Raw genomic sequence first — 20,892 nt, forward strand, 5'->3', positions numbered from 1 at the left:
GTGTCCCTCACCTGTCCTATCCCTGACTCCCTCCCTCTCTGTGTCCCACACCTGTCCTGTCCCTGGCCGCTCCCTCTCTGTGTCCCACACCTGTCCTGTCCCTGGCCCCTCCCTCTCTGTGTCCCACACCTGCCCTGTCCCTGGCCCCCTCCCTCTCTGTGTCCCACACCTGTCCTCTCCCTGGCCCCTCCCTCTCTGTGTCCCACACCTGTCCTGTCCCTGGCCCCCTCCCTCTCTGTGTCCCACACCTGCTCTGTCCCTGGCCCCCTCCCTCTCTGTGTCCCACACCTGTCCTGTCCCTGGCCCCCTCCCTCTCTGTGTCCCACACCTGCCCTGTCCCTGGCCCCCTCCCTCTCTGTGTCCCACACCTGCTCTGTCCCTGGCCCCCTCCCTCTCTGTGTCCCACACCTGTCCTCTCCCTGTCCCCTCCCTCTCTGTTTCCCACACCTGTCCTCTCCCTGGCCCCTCCCTCTCTGTGTCCCACACCTGCCCTGTCCCTGGCCCCCTCCCTCTCTGTGTCCCACACCTGCCCTGTCCCTGGCCCCCTCCCTCTCTGTGTCCCACACCTGTCCTGTCCCTGGCCCCCTCCCTCTCTGTGTCCCACACCTGCTCTGTCCCTGGCCCGTCCCTCTCTGTGTCCCACACCTGCCCTCTCCCTGGCCCCTCCCTCTCTGTGTCCCACACCTGTCCTCTCCCTGTCCCCTCCCTCTCTGTTTCCCACACCTGTCCTCTCCCTGGCCCCTCCCTCTCTGTGTCCCACACCTGCCCTGTCCCTGGCCCCCTCCCTCTCTGTGTCCCACACCTGTCCTGTCCCTGGCCCCTCCCTCTCTGTGTCCCACACCTGTCCTGTCCCTGGCCCCCTCCCTCTCTGTGTCCCACACCTGCCCTCTCCCTGGCCCCCTCCCTCTCTGTGTCCCACACCTGTCCTGCCCCTGGCCCCCTCCCTCTCTGTGTCCCACACCTGTCCTGTCCCTGGCCCCCTCCCTCTCTGTGTCCCACACCTGCTCTGTCCCTGGCCCCTCCCTCTCTGTGTCCCACACTTGTCCTGTCCATGGCCCCTCCCTCTCTGTGTCCCACACCTGTCCTGCCCCTGGCCCCTCCCTCTCTGTGTCCCACACCTGCCCTCTCCCTGGCCTCCTCCCTCTCTGTGTCCCACACCTGTCCTGCCCCTGGCCCCCTCCCTCTCTGTGTCCCACACCTGCCCTCTCCCTGGCCCCCTCCCTCTCTGTGTCCCACACCTGTCCAGCCCCTGGCCCCCTCCCTCTCTGTGTCCCACACCTGTCCTGCCCCTGGCCCCCTCCCTCTCTGTGTCCCACACCTGTCCTGTCCCTGGCCCCCTCCCTCTCTGTGTCCCACACCTGCTCTGTCCCTGGCCCCTCCCTCTCTGTGTCCCACACCTGTCCTGTCCCTGGCCCCTCCCTCTCTGTGTCCCACACCTGTCCTGCCCCTGGCCCCCTCCCTCTCTGTGTCCCACACCTGTCCTCTCCCTGGCCCCTCCCTCTCTGTGTCCCACACCTGCTCTGTCCCTGGCCCCTCCCTCTCTGTGTCCCACACCTGCTCTGTCCCTGGCCCCTCCCTCTCTGTGTCCCACACCTGTCCTGTCCCTGGCCCCTCCCTCTCTCTGTCCCACACCTGTCCTGCCCCTGGCCCCTCCCTCTCTGTGTCCCACACCTGCTCTGTCCCTGGCCCCTCCCTCTCTGTGTCCCACACCTGTCCTGTCCCTGGCCCCTCCCTCTCTGTGTCCCACACCTGTCCTGCCCCTGGCCCCCTCCCTCTCTGTGTCCCACACCTGTCCTCTCCCTGGCCCCTCCCTCTCTGTGTCCCACACCTGTCCTGCCCCTGGCCCCCTCCCTCTCTGTGTCCCACACCTGTCCTGTCCCTGGCCCCTCCCTCTCTGTGTCCCACACCTGTCCTGTCCCTGGCCCCTCCCTCTCTGTGTCCCACACCTGTCCTGTCCCTGGCCCCTCCCTCTCTGTGTCCCACACCTGTCCTGTCCCTGGCCCCCTCCCTCTCTGTGTCCCACACCTGCTCTGTCCCTGGCCCGTCCCTCTCTGTGTCCCACATCTCCCCTGTCCCTGGCCCCCTCCCTCTCTGTGTCCCACACCTGTCCTGTCCCTGGCCCCTCCCTCTCTGTGTCCCACACCTGTCCTGTCCCTGGCCCCTCCCTCTCTGTGTCCCACACCTGTCCTGTCCCTGGCCCCTCCTCTCTGTGTCCCACACCTGCCCTGCCCCTGGCCCCTCCCTCTCTGTGTCCCACACCTGCCCTGCCCCTGGCCCCTCCCTCTCTGTGTCCCACACCTGCCCTGCCCCTGGCCCCTCCCTCTCTGTGTCCCTCACCTGTCCTCTCCCTGGCCCCTCCCTCTCTGTGTCCCACACCTGCCCTGCCCCTGGCCCCTCCCTCTCTGTGTCCCACACCTGCCCTGCCCCTGGCCCCTCCCTCTCTGTGTCCCTCACCTGTCCTCTCCCTGTCCCCTCCCTCTCTGTGTCCCACACCTGCCCTGCCCCTGGCCCCTCCCTCTCTGTGTCCCACACCTGTCCTGTCCCTGGCCCCTCCCTCTCTGTGTCCCACACCTGTCCTGTCCCTGGCCCCTCCCTCTCTGTGTCCCACACCTGTCCTGCCCCTGGCCCCCTCCCTCTCTGTGTCCCACACCTGCCCTGCCCCTGGCCGCTCCCTCTCTGTGTCCCTCACCTGTCCTGTCCCTGGCCCCTCCCTCTCTGTGTCCCACACCTGTCCTGTCCCTGGCCCCTCCCTCTCTGTGTCCCACACCTGTCCTGTCCCTGGCCCCTCCCTCTCTGTGTCCCACACCTGTCCTGTCCCTGGACCCCTCCCTCTCTGTGTCCCACACCTGCCCTGCCCCTGGCCGCTCCCTCTCTGTGTCCCTCACCTGTCCTGTCCCTGGCCCCTCCCTCTCTGTGTCCCACACCTGTCCTGTCCCTGGCCCCTCCCTCTCTGTGTCCCTCACCTGTCCTGTCCCTGGCCCCTCCCTCTCTGTGTCCCACACCTGTCCTGTCCCTGGCCCCTCCCTCTCTGTGTCCCACACCTGTCCTGTCCCTGGCCCCTCCCTCTCTGTGTCCCACACCTGTCCTGTCCCTGGCCCCTCCCTCTCTGTGTCCCACACCTGTCCTGTCCCTGGCCCCCTCCCTCTCTGTGTCCCACACCTGCCCTGCCCCTGGCCGCTCCCTCTCTGTGTCCCTCACCTGTCCTGCCCCTGGCCCCTCCCTCTCTGTGTCCCACACCTGTCCTGTCCCTGGCCCCTCCCTCTCTGTGTCCCTCACCTGTCCTGTCCCTGGCCCCTCCCTCTCTGTGTCCCACACCTGTCCTGTCCCTGGCCCCTCCCTCTCTGTGTCCCTCACCTGTCCTGTCCCTGGCCCCTCCCTCTCTGTGTCCCACACCTGCCCTCTCCCTGGCCCCTCCCTCTCTGTGTCCCACACCTGCCCTCTCCCTGGCCCCTCCCTCTCTGTGTCCCACACCTGCCCTCTCCCTGGCCCCTCCCTCTCTGTGTCCCACACCTGCCCTCTCTCTGGCCCCTCCCTCTCTGTGTCCCACACCTGCCCTGCCCCTGGCCGCTCCCTCTCTGTGTCCCTCACCTGCCCTGCCCCTGGCCCCTCCCTCTCTGTGTCCCACACCTGTCCTGTCCCTGGCCCCTCCCTCTCTGTGTCCCACACCTGTCCTGTCCCTGGCCCCTCCCTCTCTGTGTCCCACACCTGCCCTCTCCCTGGCCCCTCCCTCTCTGTGTCCCACACCTGCCCTCTCCCTGGCCCCTCCCTCTCTGTGTCCCTCACCTGTCCTGCCCCTGGCCCCCTCCCTCTCTGTGTCCCACACCTGTCCTGTCCCTGGCCCCTCCCTCTCTGTGTCCCACACCTGTCCTGTCCCTGGCCCCTCCCTCTCTGTGTCCCACACCTGTCCTGTCCCTGGCCGCTCCCTCTCTGTGTCCCACACCTGCCCTGTCCCTGGCCCCCTCCCTCTCTGTGTCCCACACCTGCCCTGCCCCTGGCCCCTCCGTCCCACACCTGTCCTGTCCCTGGCCCCCTCCCTCTCTGTGTCCCACACCTGTCCTGTCCCTGGCCCCTCCCTCTCTGTGTACCACACCTGTCCTGTCCCTGGCCCCTCCCTCTCTGTGTCCCACACCTGTCCTGTCCCTGGCCGCTCCCTCTCTGTGTCCCACACCTGCCCTGTCCCTGGCCCCCTCCCTCTCTGTGTCCCACACCTGCCCTGCCCCTGGCCCCTCCCTCTCTGTGTCCCACACCTGTCCTGTCCCTGGCCCCCTCCCTCTCTGTGTCCCACACCTGTCCTGTCCCTGGCCCCTCCCTCTCTGTGTACCACACCTGTCCTGTCCCTGGCCCCTCCCTCTCTGTGTCCCACACCTGTCCTGTCCCTGGCCGCTCCCTCTCTGTGTCCCACACCTGTCCTCTCCCTGGCCCCTCCCTCTCTGTGTCCCACACCTGTCCTCTCCCTGGCCCCTCCCTCTCTGTGTCCCACACCTGCTCTGTCCCTGGCCCCTCCCTCTCTGTGTCCCACACCTGTCCTCTCCCTGGCCCCCTCCCTCTCTGTGTCCCACACCTGTCCTGTCCCTGTCCCCCTCCCTCTCTGTGTCCCACACCTGTCCTGTCCCTGGCCCCTCCCTCTCTGTGTCCCACACCTGCTCTGTCCCTGGCCCCTCCCTCTCTGTGTCCCACACCTGTCCTGTCCCTGGCCCCCTCCCTCTCTGTGTCCCACACCTGTCCTGTCCCTGGCCCCTCCCTCTCTGTGTACCACACCTGTCCTGTCCCTGGCCCCTCCCTCTCTGTGTCCCACACCTGTCCTGTCCCTGGCCGCTCCCTCTCTGTGTCCCACACCTGTCCTCTCCCTGGCCCCTCCCTCTCTGTGTCCCACACCTGTCCTCTCCCTGGCCCCCTCCCTCTCTGTGTCCCACACCTGTCCTCTCCCTGGCCCCCTCCCTCTCTGTGTCCCACACCTGTCCTGTCCCTGTCCCCCTCCCTCTCTGTGTCCCTCACCTGTCCTGTCCCTGGCCCCTCCCTCTCTGTGTCCCACACCTGTCCTGTCCCTGGCCCCCTCCCTCTCTGTGTCCCACACCTGCCCTCTCCCTGGCCCCTCCCTCTCTGTGTCCCTCACCTGTCCTGCCCCTGGCCCCCTCCCTCTCTGTGTCCCACACCTGTCCTGTCCCTGGCCCCTCCCTCTCTGTGTCCCACACCTGTCCTGTCCCTGGCCCCTCCCTCTCTGTGTCCCACACCTGTCCTGTCCCTGGCCGCTCCCTCTCTGTGTCCCACACCTGCCCTGTCCCTGGCCCCCTCCCTCTCTGTGTCCCACACCTGCCCTGCCCCTGGCCCCTCCCTCTCTGTGTCCCACACCTGTCCTGTCCCTGGCCCCCTCCCTCTCTGTGTCCCACACCTGTCCTGTCCCTGGCCCCTCCCTCTCTGTGTCCCACACCTGTCCTGTCCCTGGCCCCTCCCTCTCTGTGTCCCACACCTGTCCTGTCCCTGGCCGCTCCCTCTCTGTGTCCCACACCTGCCCTGTCCCTGGCCCCCTCCCTCTCTGTGTCCCACACCTGCCCTGCCCCTGGCCCCTCCCTCTCTGTGTCCCACACCTGTCCTGTCCCTGGCCCCCTCCCTCTCTGTGTCCCACACCTGTCCTGTCCCTGGCCCCTCCCTCTCTGTGTACCACACCTGTCCTGTCCCTGGCCCCTCCCTCTCTGTGTCCCACACCTGTCCTGTCCCTGGCCCCTCCCTCTCTGTGTCCCACACCTGTCCTCTCCCTGGCCCCCTCCCTCTCTGTGTCCCACACCTGCTCTGTCCCTGGCCCCTCCCTCTCTGTGTCCCACACCTGTCCTCTCCCTGGCCCCCTCCCTCTCTGTGTCCCACACCTGCCCTGTCCCTGGCCCCTCCCTCTCTGTGTCCCACACCTGTCCTGTCCCTGGCCCCCTCCCTCTCTGTGTCCCACACCTGCCCTGTCCCTGGCCCCCTCCCTCTCTGTGTCCCACACCTGTCCTGTCCCTGGCCCCCTCCCTCTCTGTGTCCCACACCTGTCCTGGGCCCCTCCCTCTCTGTGTCCCACACCTGTCCTGTCCCTGGCCCCCTCCCTCTCTGTGTCCCACACCTGTCCTGTCCCTGGCCCCTCCCTCTCTGTGTCCCACACCTGTCCTGTCCCTGGCCGCTCCCTCTCTGTGTCCCACACCTGTCCTTCCCTGGCCCCTCCCTCTCTGTGTCCCACACCTGTCCTGTCCCTGGCCCCCTCCCTCTCTGTGTCCCTCACCTGTCCTCTCCCTGGCCCCTCCCTCTCTGTGTCCCACACCTGTCCTCTCCCTGTCCCCTCCCTCTCTGTTTCCCACACCTGCCCTGTTCCTGGCCCCTCCCTCTCTGTGTCCCACACCTGCCCTGTCCCTGGCCCCCTCCCTCTCTGTGTCCCACACCTGCCCTGCCCCTGGCCCCTCCTTTCCCATATTCCACACCTGTCCTCTCCCTGGCCCCTCCCTCTCTGTGTCCCACACCTCTCTTTTCCCTGGCCCCACCCTCTCTGTGTCCCACACCTGTCCTCTCCCTGTCCCCTCCCTCTCTGTTTCCCACACCTGTCCTCTCCCTGTCCCCTCCCTCTCTGTTTCCCACACCTGTCCTCTCCCTGGCCCCTCCCTCTCTGTGTCCCACACCTGTCCTGTCCCTGGCCCCTCCCTCTCTGTGTCCCTCACCTGCCCTCTCCCTGGCCCCTCTCTCTCTGTGTCCCACACCTGCTCTGTCCCTGGCCCCTCCCTCTCTGTGTCCCACACCTGTCCTCTCCCTGTCCCCTCCCTCTCTGTTTCCCACACCTGCCCTGTCCCTGGCCCCTCCCTCTCTGTGTCCCACACCTGCCCTGTCCCTGGCCCCCTCCCTCTCTGTGTCCCACACCTGCCCTGTCCCTGGCCCCCTCCCTCCACTACCCCAGCCCACGCCTTCTTCTCCAGGCCCCTGAGCAGTGGGACTTTGTGCTTGTGGCTGCTCACCTCACCCAGAAGAACCGGGAGCAGAGGCAGCGGCTGCATGGGTTCCTGGAGGAGCTCAGGAGAAAGGGCTTTGACTTGAAGGTTGGCTGGTGGTTTGTGAGGCAGGGATCTTTGGGCCAGAGAGTCCTGGGGATGGGACCAAGGCCTGTTCCCAGGTGCAGGGGACAGGTGGTGAAGGGAGGGCTCCAGGTGAAATGGAGGTCCCTTCTGACCGCTCCCCCAGGAGAGAGAGGGCCAGAAACAGGTGTTCTTTGGGATCCGAGCCGACAACAGGATCTTTGAGCTCTACCGCACCCTACTCATGGAGCCTGACCGTCCTACCCCTGGAGTTCAGCTGGCCAGGCCGACCTCTGTCCCAGACACCACGAGGTGAGGGCCATGCCCAGCACTAGACCAGAGGACCCCTGTCCACCCCATGCCTGGTCCAGGCAGAGCAGAGAGGTCCCCAAGTCTCTGGCCGCCATGTGAGGCAGCCTGGAACCACATGGTCTCAGCACAGGCCACGGCAGGGCAGACCCCGCAGTTGTGTCTCAGTTCCATGTCTGTGACAAGGGGAGGTGACAGTCCCACCTCTTGGAGCATTCTGAAAGCACATGTGACCAGCTCCCAGGGATACAGAGTCAGAGTGGCTATGAAGGGTGGAGAGGCCCAGAGCCCCCAAGCCGCCCCTCACAGTGAAGGCATCATCTCCCACGGACTCTCCTGTCCAGCTTGGGGGTCCTCACTGGATGTGCAGACCCAAAGGCCCAGCAGAAAGGGCCTCCTGTGTCCCCAGGAGCCTGCTATCCCAAGTTCGCTGCTCACCCTCCCTTTCCCTTCTCCATCGCTGCTTAGCCCTGACTGGGTCCTGGAGCCCAGCTGGCCTGCTCAGCTGACACCTCTGGGTGAGGCTCTTGAACTTGGTTATGAGGCAGTGGAGGGGCATCTGTGAACACAGAGATGGCCAGTCTCCAGGAGGACTGAGGGGAATTCAGTGGAGTAGCAGCACCTTGATGGACTGAGAGGAGGAGCTGGCCTGGGTTGTGCATTCAGGGGCCCTGTCTCAGGAAGAAGGTGCCCAAGTGTGCCTCTGCAGTCAAGTGCCTGGCTGCGTGGCCTTGGGCAAGTTACACAACCTCTCCGAGTTCTGTTTCTGCATAGGCAAAATGGGTCCCAGGGATGTAAAGAGGGTTTCTGCACATAAGTCATGGGAGGATGTGCAGGGTGGAGTGCAGGGAGCAGGGGGGCCCCAGCAGATCCATCCTGGGGGACTTTGGGGAAGGTTTGTGGGTTCTTGGCTTTTGGAAGCCTGGGTCCATTGAGGCCCTTGTGGAGCTGTGCTGACCCCGATCTTGGGTTTCAGAATCCGAATTGTAAACTTCATCTTGAGCAATATGAAGACGGCAGCTGGCGGTGAGGCGGGTCAGGCAGGTGGTGAGAGGGCGCCTGGGCAGGGGGTCCTTCCTCGCTCTCCTGTGCCCTGACCGGAGGCCCCTGGTGACCCCCAGACACCTTTGAGAATTTGAAGAAGGACGGGATCTTTGAGACCAGGTTCCCACTGCACAAGGTGAGGGGTGGGCTGGCCCAGGGCCCTGAGGGCAGGACCCCGGGGCTGGAGGTGCTCATATCCCTTGTCTGGGGGCAGGGGGAGGAGGATCTGAAGAAAAAATGGGCCCAGTGGAGAAACCTGGCACGCAGGCAGCCCATCGATGACATCAGGTAAGGCTGCCCAGGAGTCACTGGTGCCCAGCACACCCACCACCCTCTCTGGTCCCCGCATTCTGACACTGCTTGCCTGCAGGAACTACTTCGGGGAGAAGGTGGCTCTGTACTTTGCCTGGCTGGGCTGGTACACCTACATGCTGGTGCCCGCCGCGCTGGTGGGCCTCCTCGTCTTCCTGAGTGGGTTTGCCCTGTTTGATGCCAGCCAGATCAGGTGGGCTGGGTGGGGGCCGTGGCTGGGGCCAGGGTAGGGGCAGGGGGAGCCAGTGCCAGCCCTGTCCCTGTACCCCAGCAAGGAGATCTGCGAGGCCCAGGATATCCTCCTGTGTCCCCTTGGCCACCAGAGCCGCAGCTTCCAGCCGCTCTCCAGCACCTGCACGTATGCCAAGGTTTGCCACTGTGGGCCAGCAGGGCTGCCAGGGGGCACAGAGGTGGGAGCAGACTGTGGGGCCCTGGGGAGCAGGCCAGCCAAGCCCATCAGCCCCTCTCCCTAGCTCACCCACCTCTTCGACAACGAGGGCACCGTGCTGTTCGCCATCTTCATGGCTCTGTGGGGTAAGTTGCTGTGGGTGCCCCAGGGACCTGGGACACCAGTGTGTGCTGTCCTTGGGTGACCATGGTGCCCTCCTCACCTGCTGCAGCCACCGTGTTCCTGGAGATCTGGAAGCGGCAACGAGCCCGTGTGGTCTTGCACTGGGACCTGTACGGGTGGGACGAGGACCAGGTGAGGCAGACCTGTGACCAGGGCCTTCTGCTTCAGCCTCCGTGGGCCCCACCTAGGTTCCGTGTCTGAGCTGTGTTTATGTCTGAGACCTGTCCCCCGATCTGAGGCTTGTGACCCCAAGTCTGAACCATGACCCATATCTGAGGTGTGTCACCAGGTCTGAGGTGTGTCCTCTGAGGTGAGTCCCCATCTGGGGTCCCCCAGGAGGAGATGGTGAGTGCCTGGTGTCACGCCCCATGAATAAACACGGTCGGTGAACTGGGCAGCATGAAATGATCGTGCAGAGACAGAGAAAGACCTTTTCTTTGGGTCTTGTGAGAGATCTTCTGACCCTAGGGGTCCATGGAAAGAGAGAGAGCAGGAGCCATTCAAATGAGGCACAGGGTCAGGTTTCAGCGGGTTGAGTCTAGCTTTGTGATGTCCGCTGTCAGCAGGTTGACTGACATCTAGGAAGGCCACTCCCATCTCATGTGCTGAGTGGGGATCAAAGGCAGAGCAAGAGAAGGGGACACACAGAGGGAGTTTCCATGGAACATTCTATCCCAAACAGGGCAAAGGGGTAGGATTACAAAGGAACAGGTGAGTGTCGTGGTGGTCAAAGGTGCGACTAAGGCAGTCAAGGGGGAGAAATAAAGAATGTCCACGCACTTCTGCCCTTTTCAATGTTTTATTCACTCAAATCACTCAATGCAATTTCACTCTATAGGTTTTTTTTTTTTTTTTTTTTTTTTTTTTGTAGATGGACACAACACAATGCCTTTATTTTTATGTGGTGCTGAGGATGGAACCCGGGTCCCACCCTTGCTAGGCGAGCGCTCTACCCCTGAGCCACCATCCCAGCCCACTCTATAGGTTCTTAATCAAGAGAATGACGATTCTTAGTGCTGGGCACTGCAATAGACATAATCAATTCACAGCAAACAATTCCAGATTAATTGATTCTAAGCATTGCAAACACTTAATCATGACAGGCTCACGGCAGACACTCCCTCTGCACACTAGGTTCAAGTGCCAGATCTCGAGTCTCAAGCCTTGGGCTCTAAGTCCACAGATGCCTGTGGAGATCAGGTCAGGGACAAGGTGGGCTTCTCCTGGGATGGAGCTGATGGCTGGCCAAGGAGACCAGGGTCAAGATGTGGCATAGAGTCTGGGAGCCGTGAGGACCACGCAGAGGATCAGCAGTCGGTGACAGTGACGGGGTGTCGGTGCAGGTCCTCACCAGCCTCTCCAGCTGTGGGCATCCCTGCCGGCTGCTGAATGTCTGTTCTTTTGCTCTATTATTCATACTAAATTTTGGGGCTTCTGACCCCCTTTCAATCCTTACCAGCTGCCACTGGATCTCTCAGTGACATCATTCACCTGGGGTTAAAGCATCTGGTCTGGTGGTCCCCACCCGGATCTCTTGCCTTTCCCTCCTCCAGATGCTTCACTGATGTTTATCAGGGAGGGGGAGTGACTTGCTTGTGCCTGGGGCCACCCTGGAGGTGTGCCTGGTGAGACTGAAGGTATTACACTAGAGTTTTCAAAATGGAGTTGCTTTGGCTCAGGCCTCAGGCCATCCTCACAGTGAGTGTAGCTCCAGCCCTGCGGGTGGTGCCTGCACCCGGAGCCCTGCCTTGCTGTCCAAGCTGGGGTCAGTGCCCCTCCAGGGCAGCTCCCCACAGCCTGGGGCATGTCCCATGTCTGAAGCATGTTCCCTGACTGAGGTGTGCCTCTCTGGGGCGTTCCCCTGTCTGAGGCATGTGTCATATCTGAGGTGTGTTCCCTGCCTGAGGCGGGTCCCATCTGGAGCGTGTCCCCTGTCTGAGGTCCCCGTCTGAAGTGTGTCCCGTATCTGAAACGTGCCTGTGTCTGGGCCGTGTCCTGTGTCTGAGGTCCCCTGTCTGAGGTCCCCGTCTGAAGTGTGTCCCGTATCTGAAACGTGCCTGTGTCTGGGCCGTGTCCTGTGTCTGAGGCGTGGGTCTGGGGTCCCCTGTCTGAGGTCTCCTGTCTGAGGTCCCCTGTCTGAAGCGTGTCCCGTATCTGAAACGTGCCTGTGTCTGAGGTCCCCTGTCTGAGGTCCCCTGTCTGAAGTGTGTCCCGTATCTGAAACGTGCCTGTGTCTGGGCCGTGTCCTGTGTCTGAGGTCCCCTGTCTGAGGTCCCCGTCTGAAGTGTGTCCCGTATCTGAAACGTGCCTGTGTCTGGGCCGTGTCCTGTGTCTGAGGCGTGGGTCTGGGGTCCCCTGTCTGAGGTCTCCTGTCTGAGGTCCCCTGTCTGAAGCGTGTCCCGTATCTGAAACGTGCCTGTGTCTGAGGTCCCCTGTCTGAGGTCCCCGTCTGAAGTGTGTCCCGTATCTGAAACGTGCCTGTGTCTGGGCCGTGTCCTGTGTCTGAGGCGTGGGTCTGGGGTCCCCTGTCTGAGGTCTCCTGTCTGAGGTCCCCTGTCTGAAGCGTGTCCCGTATCTGAACCGTGCCTGTGTCTGGGCCGTGTCCTGTGTCTGAGGCGTGGGTCTGGGGTCCCCTGTCTGAAGCGTGTCCCGTATCTGAACCGTGCCTGTGTCTGAGGTCCCCTGTCTGAGGTCCCCTGTCTGAAGTGTGTCCCGTATCTGAAACGTGCCTGTGTCTGGGCCGTGTCCTGTGTCTGAGGTCCCCTGTCTGAGGTCCCCGTCTGAAGTGTGTCCCGTATCTGAAACGTGCCTGTGTCTGGGCCGTGTCCTGTGTCTGAGGCGTGGGTCTGGGGTCCCCTGTCTGAAGCGTGTCCCGTATCTGAACCGTGCCTGTGTCTGGGCCGTGTCCTGTGTCTGAGGCGTGGGTCTGGGGTCCTCTGCAGGAGGAGATGGCTCTCCAGCTCATCAACTGCCCCCACTACCAGCTCCGGCCGCACCAGCACTCTTACCTGCGCAGCACGGTTATCCTGGTCCTGTCTGTGTTGATGGTACTCCCGGGAGCCCTGTGGGGTGGAGACCGGGGCTCCTCTGAGTGCCTGCCCACCCACCCTGGTGCCTCTGCAGATCTGCCTCATGATCGGCATGGCCCATTTGCTGGTGGTCTACCGTGTGCTGGCCGCTGCCCTCCTCGGCACACTGCCCTTCTTGGAGAACCAGGTGACCACGGCTGTGGTGGTGACAGGGGCCCTGGTGCACTACCTGATCATCGTGGTCATGACCAAGGTCGGGGACGGGCAGGGGTGGTGGTGGTGTGAGCCACAGGCGAGGGGTCTCGTGGGAGGCCTCAGGCACCCTCCTCCTCCTCCAGGTCAACAAGTCTGTGGCCCTGAAGCTCTGTGAGTTTGGTGAGTGAGGGCCTGCCGTCCTGGTTGGAGGAGGGCGAGGGCGGGAGCCAGTGCTTGGCAGGACCCCAGGCATGCTCTTGTTGCAGAGCAGCCCCGGACCTTCTTGGAGCGGGAGAGAAAGTTCACCATCAGGTTCTTCATCCTGCAGTTCTTCGCCCACTTTTCCTCCCTCGTCTACATCGCCTTCATCCTGGGCAGGTGTGCTCCCTGCCGCTGCTCCTCATGGAGACCCAGAGAGTGACCACTCCCTGCTCCTACTGAGGTTCTCCACGCAGGCACCCAGGGCCCTCCGCAGAGGCCGAGCTTCAGACACAGGCCTGGGCGGCCTCCTGGGCCCGGTTCACACATGAGCCTTTCTTTTTGTAAACTCGCCTGTCTGCTTCCCATCTGGGCTGTGCTTGCTCAGCTCTTGTGAGGTGTGCGCTCACTGCCAATTCATGGCACACCTGTGGTGACCCACAGGGGCCACAGCCTCCTCCTGGCCCGTCCTGCCTGGGAGGCTTCCTCCTCTGTCTTTTTGACCCTCTCTCTCTCTTTTTTTAACTTTAACAATCATTCCCAAGAGTTCTTTTTTTCCCTCTCCTTTGTGGTGCCGCACCTCCGCCCTAGACGGTACTTTCTTGAAGGTGCCAATTGGTTTCTTTTTTTTTTTTTTTTTTTTAAGTTCTCGGCGGACACAACATCTTTGTTTGTATGTGGTGCTGAGGATGGAACCCGGGCCGCAGGCATGCCAGGCGAGCGCGCTACCGCTGGAGCCACATCCCCAGCCCCTCAGTTGGTTTCTTCCCCCTTAGATTCTCATGATCCGTTTCCTGTCTGTGACCCTCTTGAGCCTGGACCCCTGCTGAGGAACACGGACTGGGCTGGTTTCCCAGCAGATGGGGCTCACGTGTAGCTCTGCCATCCACACTTGCACACCTGAGCCAGTGCTTCAAGTGTGGCTCGTCGGATGCCCAGGGCACCCTGAGACCCTGGTCTTTTTTTTTTTTTTAATATTTATTTTTTTTAGGTGTAGGTGGACACAGTACAATGTCTTTCTTTGTATGTGGTGCTGAGGACCGAGCCCGGGTCCTGCCTGGGCTAGGCCAGTGCTCTGCCCCTGAGCCACGATCCCAGCCCAAGACCCTGGTCTTCTGCATCAGTGCTGTCTGATCACAGGCCCTGGTGGTCACAGCAGCTGACCCAGGAGAATCTCCTGCGAGGCCATCTGCCACAACAGGTTGGGTAGCACAGCCACAGGCTGTCCTCAGCCTCCCTGTGGAAGAGCAAGGCTCCTCTGCACCCCTTTGTGTTCCCCAGGACAGTCTCCCTCCTCTTCATTAGGTCCACAGACTTCTTCTTTTTTTTTAAAGAGAGAGAGAGAGAGAATTTTTTTAATATTTATTTTTTGGTTTTTGGCCGACACAACATCTTTGTTTGTATGTGGTGCTGAGGATCGAACCCGGCCGCACGCATGCCAGGCGAGCGCGCTACCGCTGGAGCCACATCCCCAGCCCTCCTGATTTCTTGTGAATTTCATTCTGGTGTGGGTAACTGAGCTTTTCTCCAGCCCCGTTTTCCAGGCTTGTGCTGCGTAGAGCAGAGCCAAGGCAGCCTGACACCGTGTGTCTTCTTTCTAGGTGACTGTCAGCTGATTTGACACTTAGTCTTTCAATGGTGTATTTTGATTTTCCAGGCATATAATCATATTTCCTAAAACAGTGATTTTTTTTCTTTTCACATTTATACTATTCACACTTTGGGTTTTCTTGCCAATTTGCAAGTAGCTCAGCGTGATCTCGAGTCAGCGCTCCTCTGAACTATAATGGGGACCCTCCCAGCTCAACATCAGCCCTGAGCCCCTTTGGTTTGATATGGCTTGCATTTGCTGTAGTGTTGAGGAAAAGCAGATGATTCTCAACAACATGACACAGCATGCGGTTTGCACGGGGAGAAACTGAGGCCAGGCCCAGCAGACCTCGCCTGGAATGCATGTCCTGGTCTGTGGAAGCTGGCAGGCCTACAGGCCTGGGTGTACGTCACTGCTGGGCCCGCTTCTCTCCTGTCTCTGCACACCTAGGGTGACCGTGGCCCACCCTGTCAGAGGCAGGGTGCTGCCTCCATGCCCACCTAGGATCACTCTTCTCCCTAGGATCAATGGTCACCCTGGGAAGTCCACGCGCCTGGCTGGTCTGTGGAAGCTGGAGGAGGTCTGTCTGCCCTGAGCCCTGTCACTCTGTCCCTGTGCCCTTCCTCCCCTGTACTCGGCCCTCCCTGACCTGGTGCCTGCCCCACAGTGCCATCTCAGCGGCTGCATGATGGACCTGTTTGTGCAGATGGCTATCATCATGGGTCTGAAGCAAACACTGAGCAACTGCATGGAGTACCTGCGCCCGTGAGGACCAGCCCACCCTGCCTCCGGGAGCACCCGTCCCTGATGCTCTAGGCCCCCAGGGCTACCCATCTACCCCCCACACTCTCCCCGCCCACAGGTGGCTGGCCCACAAGTTCCGTTTGATGACAGCCTGCACAGGCGGCCATCAGCCCTGTGATCCCCAGCTCCAGGACTGGCAGCGCAACTACCTGCTGAACCCTGTCACCACCTTTAGCCTGTTTGACGAGTTCATGGAGATGAGTATGTGGCGGCGGGTGGGGCGGGCAGGTGCTGCCAGCCAGGAAGGTGACCCCTCTGCCCTGCAGTGATCCAGTACGGCTTCACCACCATCTTTGTGGCCGCCTTCCCCCTGGCTCCGCTGCTGGCGCTCTTCAGCAACCTCGTGGAGATCCGCCTGGATGCAGTCAAGATGGTCTGGCTGCAGCGGCGCCTGGTGCCACGCAAAGCCAAGGACATCGGTCAGGACATGATGCAGTGGGCAGCTTCAGGGCTCTCTGTTGACCCACACCAGGCCACCTTGAAACAACCTCACAGTGGCCCCCAGCCCTTCTTAGGGGTCTGCCAAGGAAGGGTTGAGCCCGGTGGGCTCAGGAAAAGGCAGGGAGGCTGCGCCTTGCAGCCCTTCCCTGGAGCCCAGCATCTGGCTGCAGCAGGCTGGGGAGTCCAGGCAGAAGAACTGTCTTCTGAGGGCATGGGAGGGAGAGGAGTTAGCACGGCCACATGAGATGGACAGTGTCGGCGGGGCTGGGGGACTGGAAGTGGGGAGAGGGTGAGAACCCCAGCCTTGGGCTCAGGGGTGGGGATCCTGCCCAGGAGGGGATGGACCCAGGGCTGGAGCAGTCTGGGGGTGAATGAGGGACTTAGGAGGAGGATGGAGAGGGACACTGGAGTCCCTCCCATCTGTCAGGTGGGGTGCAGGAAGTAGAGCAAGGCTGCACTCTTAGCTGGGGTTTCCTAGTGAACATCTTGGCCCCCGTGACTGCAGTGGGGTACCCCGGGCAGAGCCGTAACAAGGCCCCGTGGCACTCAGGCCCCCAGCCTTTGGGGGGGGGTGCCAAAAGAATGGGGCTGAGGAGCCGGACCCCATCACCCTCTTGCTCTGGCTCAGGGACCTGGCTGCAGGTGCTGGAGACCATCGGTGTTCTGGCGGTCATTGCCAACGGGATGGTCATTGCCTTCACCTCTGAGTTCATCCCCCGAGTCGTCTACAAGTACCGCTATGGCCCATGTCGACAGGGGAATCAGTCTGCAGAAGAGTAAGGCCTCAAACCATCTAGACACCCCTGAGATAATGGCCCTGTTACTGCTAAGCCCCAGCGGAGCCTGGGCCCTCTCTCCTGGGGGTGGCTGGATGCTGTCAATGTGACCTGGGGCTTTGGTGAGGCTGAGACCTGGGGGATATGTGCTGCCTTTACGCAGCAGCCTACAAACCCTGGCTGGAGCCCAGAAGTAACTGACCGGACCTGACAGGGGCTTGGTCTGGGCCCAGACATTTTCTGAGCAGGCACTCTCAGAATGACCCCTCCCAAAGGTGGGCCTCCTGTGTCCTGCTCCCAGCATGGGAGGGCAGAGCTCAGCCACCTCCAGTCCCTCTGACCCTCAAGAGGCCCGTGTGCCTGCAGACTGGGTCTCCTGGGACAGCCTCTGGAGTGCTGTGTCCAGCCCCCGGGCAGAGCAGGCAGCTGGTAGCATTCCCGAGGCCCCTCCAGCATCCCTAGACTCCCAGGCACAGCCCTAGACTCCCAGGCACAGCCATGTACTAGACCAGTGCCCCACCCCCAACACAGGAAGTGGAAGCGGCTGGTGGTGTGCCCCCACCAGATACAGGGCAGCTCCTGGGAGCAACCCTGGGAGATGAGAGGCCACCCTGGCTCCACCCGGGCCCCATGTTTCTCTGCTCTCCTCCCCAGCTGCCTCAAGGGTTACGTTAACCACAGCCTGTCCGTCTTCTACACCAAGGACTTCCAGGACCCTGTTGAGACAGAGGGCTTTGAAAATGTGACCGAGTGCAGGTTTGGAGCTCCCCACCACCCATGAATTCCCTCTGAACTCCTGACTCCTGACTGCAGACACCTCCCTCCCCCAGGTACCGGGATTACCGCAATGCACAGGACTACAACTTCTCAGAGCAGTTCTGGTTCCTCCTGGCCATCCGCCTCGCCTTCGTCATCCTCTTTGAGGTAGGGAGACCTGGGCGAAGGCCCTCTTCCCAACCCCCAACCCTCCAGACCCTGTGTAGCCCGTGACCCCGCTGGCTCTCTGTGCTCCTATCCCTGCCCCCAGCATGTGGCCTTGTGCATCAAGCTTATCGCTGCGTGGTATGTGCCTGATGTTCCCCAGTCGGTGAAGAACAAGGTTCTGGAGGAGAAGTACCGGATACTGCGGGATAAGATGGGGTAGGCAGGCGGAAGCTGGCTGGGTGGGGGCAGGTCCAGACCTGGGGAGAGCCTCTGGTCCCCACCAACCCCACCCCACCTCCAGCTCCAGCTCCAAGAGCACAGATGTGTAGGCGACCTGGAGCAGGTGGAGAGGTGCTGATGCCAGAGACCGGATCCTGCGCTGTCACTGTCTCCACGCCCTGGCCCTGCCCCTGGCTGTGCGTGTGTGCGAGTGTGTGTGGGGCTGAAAGAAGCTGTGTATACGTGGAGTCCTAGGAGATCTGTGATAGGTGGGTGGTCTTAGGGGTCCATGTTCATAATGTATACGTGGCTCTGTGAGGGTCCTGGGAGGCCCTTGAGTCTGTGGAGGTCACAGGCGTTCCATGTTTGGGTCATCTCTGAACATCCATGTGTGTCTGTGGGGCCTGCTCCATCTCTGTTAGGGCTCATGCTTGGGACAACCCTGACCTGAATCCGGGGTGATCCTGGCACCCACAGAATTGGGAGGACTGTATGCAGCTCCAATGCATGAAAATTGGCCCAAGTTTCCTGGGCTTCCTTCTGATATCTGGGCCCCAGATCCTGCTTTGCCCCACTCTGGAGGATGGGGAGCCCCAAGTCCACTGTTCTGGCTCCCCACTGGATGGGACTGGTTCCCCTCAGCCAGTAGAACTTCCTATAATAAAGTTAAACATAACAGTGTCCATTTATGAGTTGTTGATTGAAATTAAACATGACAGTGTGGATTTCAGGTTTCTGGTGGGTTATGTCTGCCCTGGGCTGTATGGAATCCAGAAGCCCAGAGTGGAAGATCAGGTATTCAGTAGCCTCAGGTGGTCTGGCCTTCCTCTGGTTTGAAAATGTGACCGAGTGCAGGTTTGGAGCTCGGCCGAGCAGCATGAGGCACTGGGTTCCATCCTCAGCACCACATAAAACAAAGATATTGTGTCCACCTACAACTAAAAAATAAATATTATAAAAAAAGACATCAGGGCCGATTACAGGTGGGATGAGGGTGAAGACAGGCTTCCTGGAGGAAAGGTAAGTGTGGGAGGAGGAGGGAAAGGCCACAGAGTCGCCCTGGGACGTCAATCTCCGAGGGTTCCCTCGGGCTCTGAGCTGCTCTGCGGGTCGGTGGGGCCGGTTTGGCTCGCGGCTCTGGGCTCCTGGCTGAGCCCAGGACAGTCTCCAGCGCCTGCCTCAGGGGTAAAGCAGGACACTTGGGTCCGCCCTCTCCTGGCCGCGGGGCGGGGCTGCACCTGCCGCCGCCGCCCGCCCGGGCTGTCGCTGCCGAGCACCTGGGCCAGGTGAGCTGCCCCGCCCCGCGCGAGCCCGGGTCTGGCGGCAGGTGAGTGGCCCGACTCAGACCCGCGGAGGTGAGTGGAAGTCGCCGTCCTCTTGAGTCGTTCCAGGCCTGGAGTCGGGGGCTCGGAAGAACCGCGGGCGGCGGCGGGCGCGGCCCGCAGGAAGTGGCCGGGAGCCAGGCGGCTTCCCGCGTCCCCGGAAGCCAGAGCGCGCCCGCGGCCCGGCCCTCGAGGCCTTGCGGGTGGGGGGCTGCCTTTTTCCGCTGCCTGACGTGGTCAGTGGCTTCCTCAGGACCCTCAGTGCAAGAGAGCCGAGTGGGGCCAGGAGCCGAGGACCCCACACCCCCGCCAGCCGGACCCCCAACCTGAGATTCCCGAGGCCCCGGGGTGGGCGGGAAAACTGGCTGGGACCGGGGTTCGGGGGCCCTGGCGGGGTTTCCGCCACCTGCGCTCTGCGGCCCTCGGGCGCTCCCGGGCTCGCCGTCTGCACGCTCCGGCCTCAGCGCGTCCCCAGCCACCTGCTAACTGCACCTCGGAGGGAGCGGACCCAGGCCGTGCGCCTCTCCGGAAGGCCGAGCGCAGCGCTGAGGCGTGGTCTGGGAGAGCCGAGTGTCCTCTTGCCCGAGTTCCTTTACCTGCCTTTACCCTTTACCCGCCTTTTACACCGGTTCCTTCCTTCAGGAAAGACGTCTGGGATCGCGGTCCGCCATAGTAGCCGAGGGGCCGCGCGTGGGAGACGAGCAGGAGACGCTCGGAGACTGGGGTGCTGAGCAGCAAGCCAGACGGGGCGGGGGGCAGGGGAGCGGTCCCTGGCCCGCGGGGCCAGGCCATCTCAGGCTGGGAGCTGCCGCCCAGGGCGCACAGCCAAGAAGCAGAGCGGGCAGAGCTCAAGGATCGAGCCCGAGCACGGCCGTGTGAGGGGCTAGGCTTGGCTTTAGATTCCGGGGACCTGGAGCACCTCAGAAAGGCTGTGGGGGTGAGCATGAGATGTGGCTGACTTGGAAGTGCTGGTGGGGGCGTGGTGGAGGCGTAGTGGAGCTTAGCAGAGGGAGGAAGGAAAGGGGCATCCATTCACAAAGGTAGCAGGTGGCCCTGAGAGAGAGGGACACACAGAGATGCACACACAGAGTCTCAGAAAGTTTGACCAGGGCTTCTAGAGGTGGTGAGGCTGGCTGGGGCAGAGGCTTCAGTGCTGGAGGGCCTCCCTCTTTGCTTCTGGCCAGAGTGCTTCTCAGTGTCCTTGTGCCTGGGTCCTGACTTGCAATGTGAGGAGCCCAGCCCTGCCTCTGGAGAGCCAACCAGTTATCATGGCCCATCAGGCACCTGCAAAGACTAAGTCAGAAGCACTGAGGAGCTGGGTGTGGTGGCGCAGCCTCTGATCCCATAGCTCTCCTGTGATCCCTGTGGCTGGGGAGTCTGAGGCAGGAAGATTGCGACTTCAAAGCCAGCCTCAGAAACTTAGAGAGGCCCTAAGCAACTTAGTGAGAACCTGTCTCAAAATGAAAAATAAAAAGGACTGGGGATGTGGCTCGGTGGTTAAGTTTCCTGGATTTTTTATCCCTGGCATTAAAAAAAAAAAAAAAAAAAAAAAGGCACTGAGGAAATCAAGGCTGGAAGGGCACATATGTCCCCTCCAGCTCTTCCAGCCCAGAGCCTAAGATGTGCTGTCACCCGAGTCACCTGAGGGTCTGTGTGCCAGGCCACCTGGGTTGGGTAGGCCTGGGTGTAAGAAAACCTGCCGCTGCAATGAGGACACTGCCCTGCCGGGCCCAGCTGGGGACTGAAAGGGAGTCCTCCAGGATGAGGCCCCCCCCTCTGCAGGTGATGGCAGGGCCAGGTGTTGGAGGAGACCCCTTCCTAGTCCATGGCAGTGCCAACTACCTGTCACTGGCCCCAAAGCCCAGGATTGTTTGGGAGTCATTGGTGCAGCAGGAGACAGCCGCGGCCTCCACCTACACTCAGAGCCTGTGGCCTCCTGTTTCTGCCTCCTTACCTGGAAAACTGGGAATGCTCCTTGACCCAGCCTGCAGCTAAGGTCCTGAAGATGCCATGACCCTCTGCTTTGCCTGGGAGGTGGTCAGGAAGAGGATCAGAGAGCCTATTCTAGGCCTCATTATTGGCCCAGAGTTTCTGAAGGATCCCTCACCCAGGCACATCAGAGGTCACAG

At 61.9% G+C, this 20,892-nt stretch overlaps 1 protein-coding gene across 1 annotated transcript in view; it reads left to right on the forward strand.

Annotated features, from left to right (window-relative positions):
• The window catches only part of Ano9 (anoctamin 9), a 31,628-nt gene extending 14,077 nt beyond the window's left edge, over nucleotides 1-17,551 (forward strand). The window contains 22 exon segments of the mRNA XM_077108619.1: nucleotides 6,933-7,052; nucleotides 7,195-7,340; nucleotides 8,314-8,363; nucleotides 8,459-8,517; nucleotides 8,596-8,669; nucleotides 8,752-8,886; nucleotides 8,965-9,061; nucleotides 9,167-9,227; nucleotides 9,314-9,396; nucleotides 12,207-12,311; nucleotides 12,388-12,546; nucleotides 12,632-12,668; nucleotides 12,755-12,866; nucleotides 14,800-14,857; nucleotides 14,945-15,042; nucleotides 15,140-15,282; nucleotides 15,348-15,500; nucleotides 16,151-16,298; nucleotides 16,953-17,054; nucleotides 17,129-17,222; nucleotides 17,326-17,435; nucleotides 17,437-17,551. Of these exon segments, the coding sequence (XP_076964734.1) occupies nucleotides 6,933-7,052; nucleotides 7,195-7,340; nucleotides 8,314-8,363; nucleotides 8,459-8,517; nucleotides 8,596-8,669; nucleotides 8,752-8,886; nucleotides 8,965-9,061; nucleotides 9,167-9,227; nucleotides 9,314-9,396; nucleotides 12,207-12,311; nucleotides 12,388-12,546; nucleotides 12,632-12,668; nucleotides 12,755-12,866; nucleotides 14,800-14,857; nucleotides 14,945-15,042; nucleotides 15,140-15,282; nucleotides 15,348-15,500; nucleotides 16,151-16,298; nucleotides 16,953-17,054; nucleotides 17,129-17,222; nucleotides 17,326-17,435; nucleotides 17,437-17,551 (2,259 nt within the window).
• The last annotated feature ends 3,341 nt before the right edge of the window (nucleotides 17,552-20,892 follow it).

This window comes from Callospermophilus lateralis, chromosome 2 (genome assembly GCF_048772815.1).
Source record: "Callospermophilus lateralis isolate mCalLat2 chromosome 2, mCalLat2.hap1, whole genome shotgun sequence".
Lineage (NCBI taxonomy): Eukaryota > Metazoa > Chordata > Mammalia > Rodentia > Sciuridae > Callospermophilus > Callospermophilus lateralis.